Below are 8,221 nucleotides of genomic sequence, written 5' to 3'. Positions count from 1 at the left end.
TGACCTCTTGGATGAGCTGTCGCTGCGCTCTTGTTTTAATTTTGGTCAGCTGGCCACTCCTGGGAAGGTTCTCCGCTGTTCCATGTTTTTGCCATTTGTAAATAATGGCTCACTGTGGTTCACTGCAGTCCCAAAGCTTTAGAAATGAGTTTATAACCTTTTCCAGACTGATAAATCTCAATTATTCTCTTTCTCATTGGTTTTTGAATGTCTTTGGATCTCAGCATGATGTCCAGCTTTTGAGGATCTTTTGGTCTACTTCACTTTGTCAGGCAGGTCCTATTTAAGTGATTTCTTGATTTCAAACAGGCATCGCAGCAATCAGGCCTGGGTGCAGCTAGAGAAATTGAGCTCAGGTGTGATGAACCAGAGTTAAGTTATATTTTAACGGGGGCAAACATTTTTTCACAAAGGGAAATGTAGTTTTTGTTACAAACGAACTGACGGGGAAGCAAAGGAGTACGAACAAAAGGATATTTTATTAACAAAAAGGACAGGGGACACAGGGAACAAACAAACATTAACAAAGTATCAACCAAAAGGGACCCAAAAACACAGTGGTAAAGTACAAACAAAACCCTAGATCTGACATACAAAGTAACAACGAAAAAATACGCACTAATGTGGACAAAACTAACAGACAAAGTAGATGTACAAAGTAACAAACAAAAATCACTACGGAAGGCAGGATGGACGGGAACAAACAAAGCTAAAAGGACAGAGTAACAACAAAAAATGCACTGCAAAAGGCAGGCAACTCACAAACTCAAACGAAAACCAGGGTCAAACAAACAAGGTGCAGTCTGGGGTGAAACAAACAGAGATTCCAGAGTTATCCAAAAAAGAGTGACTAACTGACGAAGTAGTGGCGTGGATCCATGAACAGGGTGCAGCATGAATGACACACAGAGGGCTGCTTTTAAAGAACAAAGACTAACGTGTGAAATGAATGAGCAGTAATGAGTCCGGGGAGTGGAGAATGGAGGAAGAGGAAGTCCATATATGGTGTGGCAGGAGAGTGAGCAACGAACAAAAACAAAACTAAAACCCACAGACAGGGGCAAAGGGAGGAATCGTAACAGTTTTTGATTTATTTTTACCCTTAATAATAAAAATCATTTAAAAACTGCATGATGTGTTTACTTGTGTTATCTTTGACTAATAATTAAATCCATTGAGAAATCAGTAAGGGGGCAAACTTCCTTTCACACCATTGTATCAATAGATCACAAGAGTAGTGTGAGGAACTTGCCATTTTTAAGCATTTTTATTAGACATTATCCTTCGTCTGCAGTGAATATAACTATCTACTGGCTATCAGCATTTGCTCATGAAAACTGGTTTAAATACAACCAGTTCCAAAAAGGCTTTAGGCCACCCCAAAACTGAGGTATGTGTTGGACATTACCTGACAAATTACAAAGAAAGTTGTAGAGTTACAGTAAAATCAAAATATAAAAAAGTAACCATAGTTGTTAATAAAAAAAAAGCAGTTCCCTTTAGGCCAATCAGTGGGATTTTTTTAAAAGGTAGACTCATACTTTCCAACATTCATCAAATCAGAGCAGCCGTGTCTAAGATTTCACAATTTCCTCAATTACCTCAGTCAAGGTTAGGTACGAAAAATAAAAGCTATTATCTGTTAATGCAGTTGACAGGCATATCCTAGTCCGATTTATGTGTGGAGGTTGCACGTTCTCCATATACCTGCCTTTTGTCCTATGACAGCTGTAATAGGCTGCAGCACTCCTGTGACCTCTAAGGACATAATGGATGGATGGTCACAGTGTTATGTTTTATAGTTGTTTTGTCAGATTAGAAAGTGACACAGCCAGTCTGTTTAGAGAGTCTGTGAATCTTTTATTTTTAATGTAAAGGTTTAAGACCTTACAAAATATAACTGTATACTACTGAATACTAAATACTATAGAAAACTTGAAAATGTTATTCTTAATTTGTTGAACTATGCAGTCTTTTACAGAGTGGTGTAGTTTTAAATGTAAAAAAAGTTTTTGTTGTTCTTTGGAAACAAAAGTGTATGAGCAAACAAAGGGACATTCTAAGCACAAAAAATATTTTTTTTGCAAAATGTGTTCTTGCTTAACAAGATTTGCAAGTTGCCATTATCAAAATAACTAACTAAATAAATAAAATAAATTATTTGTATTTCTTCTGACACCATATTTGGGTGTACTCAGCTTTCAACACTTGCTCACACTGAGAGTGGCTATTATTGTGTGCTTATTTGGATAAAATAGCTTTTTTATTAGCTAAAATGAAATGATTCCATTCATCGAATATGTACAAAATATAATTTGTTTTCTTGTTTTTGTATTAAAAATATAAATAATCTAATCTGAGACTCAAATATTATGCCAGAGCCCTAAACAGCCATTCAAGGCCATTCATTAGGCAGAAATGTTTGCCTTTATATGTGGTCAAACTATTACTACTGAGACTTAAAACTTCCTCTGAAAAAGCTGTTTACGTTACCAAAAGCCACAGCTGTCATGACCAGTGAATTGATTGATATTTTTAATGACCATGTTACTGTGCAGTGATTTTATATTAAAAATATTTTTTTAGACGCTGGAGGGGGCAGAAAGCTATTTCTAATATTTGGAAAGAACCTATATTGTTCAGTAGTTTCTTTTACGAAATATTGCTTCAGAATGTATCACAATACACTCTCTGAAGGGCTAAATGAAATAAATGATATATATTTAATTCTCTATGTCCATCCAAAATATAGACATATTTCATTATATATCATATTTCATTACTGCAGAAAGAATTTTGTCTACACATAAACCCTGTGTGGTGTTTAATAATTTAATTTAATTACTCTAGTGTGGTTGCATCCATCAGTCTGACTTATGGGAAATGTCTGCCAGAGTCGACACAGGGTGAAGGTCAGGCCAGTGGTAAGACCAGTTGACATACAGGAGTGTGGTAGATACCAGTGCCCACATGCTTCCTCAGAACAACATTGGGATATACCTTCACTATTTCCATTCCTTCCATGTAAGTGATGAGAAGCATGGGATCTGAATAGTGAACAGAAAGGCCGGAGCTGTAATTGCTGCCTCTGCTGAGGCTGGGAGACAGACCTCTAATTTCCCATGAATAATGTCCCTGTGTCGGATGGTAAGTCAAAGAAAGTGGAAGTTTCTTTTCTCAGAGAGCTTGTGGTTCAACTAATACACTCAATGGTGGTTTTATGACCAATGGGCCTGAGGGCCAGCTCCTGAAACAAACTTACTACTTCCTCTTAGCCTCCTCCCTGTGGTCTGCCACTTTCAGTGCCAGGTTTAGTAAAAAAACGACAACATGTTTTCTCTCTTTCTATTCCCCAAATTTTGAATAATTTTTATATTTTATAATAGGGGGGTAGATAGAAATGGAGCTAATATTGAGGGAATTTTGAGAGGCAAAATATAAAAAAGGGCGCATAAAATGTTCAGCGGCCATACATCTTGTAGCTTGGAATTAAAGGGCCATTAGTCATTCATTCATTTATTTATTGTGAGTGGTTTCCTAACTACTCAGATTAAATAAATGTTTGTAAGTGTCTTCCTTCAGCTCCTAGTTTTTTTTGTTTGGACGAAGTAGTAGGCTCACTGTTCATATTTGCTTTCCCTTCATCTGTGCTCCTTCAATGACCCCTGCAAACAAATGGTTGTGTTTAACTTAAAAACTTTCAACTAAAAAATGTTTTATGTTTTATTTTATTTTATTAATTTTCTATTTTAGAATTTAGGATGTATTTAAGGATAAACCCTTAAGCATTTATTAGCATTATTAATTTGGAAAATATAATTATTTTTGTGTAACAATAATAACTACTCTTGGAAAACAACAGAACAGTGTGCTGTATTTTCCCAAAAATCCTTCATTACATAGTTTTATAGTTGGTGTTATTTAAGTGTTTTAATAGAGAGATGTCCCAACTAGCTGAATGGCATGTACGTTTATGGTTTTACTGACGAAAATAATGAGCTTGTTTATAAAATATGTCTTTATGATTTATAGTAATTGCCCCTACAAAATCTGAAATAATCTGAAATAAATTACAACATGAGGAAAACCAGGATTTAAAGTGATTATTGAAGATATTTGGGGTAAAAACGGTACACACTATTGTTATAATAATTCCATATCCACTTAAAATGATTGATTTATGTGTTTATAGTGATCTTTGTTTTTTATACAGAACATCTGTGCAGAGTATATATAGCTGAGCTGAGGGATTTGTTTAATTCAATTCAATTCAATTCAATTCAGTTGTATTTGTATAGCACCAATTCACAACAGAAGTTATCTCAGGGCACTTTACAGTATAAGATTTAAGACCTTACAGAAAATATTTATACAAAAACATTATAGAGAAAACCCAACAATCCCATTTGAGCAAGCTTTAGGTAACAGTGGAGAGGAAAAACTCCCTTTAGAGGAAGAAATCTCCGGCAGAACCAGGCTCATAGTGGGAGGCCATCTGCCTCGACCGGTTGGGGTGAGTGGAAAGAGAAGAGAGAAAAGAACAGCAGGCAATAAGACAACAACAAATAGTAAGAACATTGGGCAAATGAACTGGATTCTGGAGATGTACAGCTCCAGGCCGAGGATACCTGCAGAAAAGTACAGAGAGAGGGAGACAGAGAGGAGGAAACACAACTACAGGAGAGAGAAGACACAAAGTTAATGACATGAAATGGTGGCATTTGCATCGATACAGAAGAAAGGAGAGAGGAGAGGAGCTCAGTTTATCAGTAGAGGTCCCCCAGCAGACTAACCTATAGCAGCATAACTAAGAGATGGTTCAGAGTCACCGGATCCATCTCTAACTATAAGCTTTATAAAAAAGGAAAGTTTTAAGTCTAGTCTTAAATGTAGAGAGGGTGTCTGCCTCCAGAACCTGAACTGGGAGCTGGTTCCACAGGAGAGGGGCTTGATAGCTAAAGGCTCTGCCTCCCATTCTACATTTGGAAACTCTAGGAACCACAAGTAAACCTGCAGTCTGAGAACGGAGAGTTCTGCTTGGAAGATATGGAACTATGAGTTCTTTAGAGGTTTAGAGGAATTCATTATTGAAATTAATTCAGACTGATCTACGGGAAGGAAGGGGTCTTTAAAATGAATCTAGAGTTGTTGTGAGACCATCCATGCCGTATGCAGGGAGGATCTGATCAATTTTTTCTCTAATAGTTATGATTTTATTTGTAAAGAAATTCATGAAATCATTGCTGCTGAGGGTTGAGGAGAGTTTAGATAAGGTGGTCTCATTCATTAGACTTTACTCTGCTACACTCTGATCAGTGCATGGGTATACATATTATTTTTATCAGTACAATTTCGAGAATAGAGTTGAGATACAAAGAATTTTATTTTTAACGAACATTAATTCCTGTAAATTAGGAGCTCAGGCTGAATGTCTTCCACTAAAACCAAGCAAGAAGCAAATAGACACACACAAAGTATTCCAGTACAAATTTTATTACAGTTAAACTCCATATAAAAACTATATGTAGTTTTGAAAAACAGTAGATGTGGATTCCACCCTTAGTAGGGATTTATACTTACACGTGGGATTACAAGTGGGATTGTATGACCATAAAAATAGTTCAGTATGAATAATAAAAGAAGAAAATAAAGAAGACACAATTTAACAACTAAATGCCACCATTTCTGTTTAAGAAGGGCCAGCAGTCACTTTGAGTTTAGAATTAGAAAAGAACAATCAAACAAAATTTCATCACATTCAATTATATGATCCATGCTGTTATTCTGGTATTCTGCTCCAAATGTTTGCTTTGATCAATGTAAGAATTACTACTTTTACACATGACTTTACACTTTACCTGAAATCAGAGTTTAGTTAAGAGATGTTCGGTGGGAGGCTATGTTAGGTGGGAGTTTAAACATAAACTTATGTTTATGTTTAAACATAAGTAGAAATAATCCTGGGAAGGTCTATAAATAAAAACATAAAGTACAATCTCCCTCCCCAACCCCAAGTATTTCTGTATAGCACCCTACTAGATTTCCAGGAGTATTGTTATCATTGATTGTCACTGAAATAATCTTGCCTTCCTATTAGCCATGGCCAGAAGTCGGATGTTGCGCACGCAGCCAGCAGCAGCTTCCTGGAGCATCTCGTCGTTAGAGCCCATGATATGGATGAGGGGCTACAGGAGGACAGGACATATGTTACAGGTGGCTGCAGAACATATACTAAATCACTATTTTATGCAGTTCCAGAGTCAACTGGCTACTGGGAAATGGAGCCATGTCATCAGTTGTCAGTGTACAGTTTGAAGTTGTATTGATATGTGTCCTTCTATGTGTGTGGGTATGTTTATATTCAAGTGTGTATGTGTGTGCCCAAAACATGCCTCAGCAAAGGGGTTACAGCTGCAAGCACACGTTTCAGTAGGTTTGTTCAGATATAAGTTCTGCAGGGTAGACTTGACATTAAAAAAGCAAGTACCACACCACTTAGCAGTCTGCCACTCCATAGGTCACAACTATTACTGGCTTGTGGAATGGATCTTGTTAGATCTTACTGTAGAACAAGGCTTTCTGCTGTCCAGAGATCTTTAGCTTTTATGTTTTAGTTACATAAAACTGAAAATTTTAAAGATTTCTGAGCATTCAAAAAGTTGTGTATTACTTAAAACTAAGAAAAAAACTGGATTTATGAAATACCACTGAGTGGCATGTGTTCTAGGTGTGAGCTTTTTTTTCCGTTTTATCTGCAGCAAAATCACTATGTTATGTTTGTGGGTGGCTGTGGGGCTGAATCAAAACAAAGGTGAATGTAACTCTGGTGCAATGGTTAAATCTAAATTTGTTCAATGTGTGCCATGTTGTAAAATGACAATGAAGTTTCCCAAGGCACAATTATTTCTGATAGTCTTGTTTACATTCATAATAAAGAAAAAGCAACATCCTTCAACTAATGAAGCCTTCATAGGCGCCGTAAATACTGTGATGTCTTTGGCACTTTTATGCTCCATATATCAAGTCCTTGTTCTCAACAGAATGAAAAAGGGTTATGACAAAGATTTATTTAACAAAGAACATGCTTACAAATTGTGCTTTGAAACCAAATGTTAGTTTTGCTGGTTTTAGTGCAGCAATTTCACATATTATATATATATATTTTTGGAGCAAAACAATGTCAAAGGAAACAATTCAAGAACTAAGCCTCTTTAACACTTAGAACCACACCCAGCAGAAAGACCAAAAACCTCTGGCTATCTACAATATCCAATCTCCCTTTGTTCTGTTTCTAGTCTACTATCTTGTTCAGCACTGGCAGCATGTATCAGCATAGGAAGTGATGGGATTCCTTTGTTTATTACACACAAGACATCACAGTCAAGTCATAATACTCATATTTTGTGCATACACTCAAGGTAAATCTGTTGTTATTCTAAATCCAGTACAAACTATAAAAATAAAATATTTCCTGATTACCGGTATATTCATATCATTTGTTGGGAAAAGGCATGCAGCAGTCAACCAGTGTCAAGAAGTATATGTGAAACGTTTGCCCTTGGGTTTTATATGATTTTTAAATAGCATCTAAAACAGCTCCAAAAGCAAACTCATATCCACAGGCTCCAGAAAACATGCAGCTCACTAAACAAGTCCCTTTTGTGAAGAGAGAGGATGCCTGAGAAGTGCCAGCCGCAGCGTTTTTGCCAACCTCATAGCATGATATTCAGACGTCGCCAAATAAGGTCTCCTGAAGTACACAGCTAGTCTATGATAAGCGTGTCTCTCTTTGCAGCCTTTTTTTCTATTTATTGCTTTCCCTCCCACCTGGGATCTTTAAGAACATAATATGCCACTTGTTAAATATTCCCTAACTGTGGTAACGTGAATACTTGCCTCACGTTTGAAAGCCAAACTGTGAGTATTTGTACTGCAGAGAGTTCCAGTGAGTATGGACCTCCAAGAAGGGAGGTGGGGACATAGTACTCCCCAGCTGAGAGGAAAAGCAGGCATGCAGTTTAAGAGGGCTGCACATATTATTGCATGTGTGCACACAAATCATATCGTACAAAAGGGGTGGTGATGTTTACACTCTACTGTGGAGGCAAACAGCACAGACAGACACACAGCAGTGTTTAGCTGGGCAGAGTGGAAGTTGGTCAGGGAAGTCAAGGTAAACAGCATTCCCTGAAGCCTCCAGTGAGAGACAAGGTGCTTGTTC

General features: G+C 37.0%; 1 protein-coding gene across 2 annotated transcripts in view; it reads right to left on the bottom strand.

Moving 5' to 3' along the window:
• Window positions 1-5,485: 5,485 nt before the first annotated feature.
• The window catches only part of armc4 (armadillo repeat containing 4), a 46,814-nt gene continuing 44,078 nt past the window's right edge, over window positions 5,486-8,221 (bottom strand). For both annotated transcript variants that reach the window (XM_026364445.1, XM_026364446.1), the window contains exon 21: window positions 5,486-6,185. In XM_026364445.1, coding sequence (XP_026220230.1) covers window positions 6,069-6,185 — 117 coding nt within the window. In that variant the 3' untranslated portion in view covers window positions 5,486-6,068. The remainder of the gene's footprint in view (window positions 6,186-8,221) is intronic.

This window comes from Anabas testudineus, chromosome 2, assembly GCF_900324465.2.
Source record: "Anabas testudineus chromosome 2, fAnaTes1.2, whole genome shotgun sequence".
In the NCBI taxonomy this organism is placed as follows: domain Eukaryota; kingdom Metazoa; phylum Chordata; class Actinopteri; order Anabantiformes; family Anabantidae; genus Anabas; species Anabas testudineus.
The sequence above is the reverse complement of the archived record's forward strand: the minus strand, read 5'-3'. Positions and strand labels throughout refer to the sequence as shown.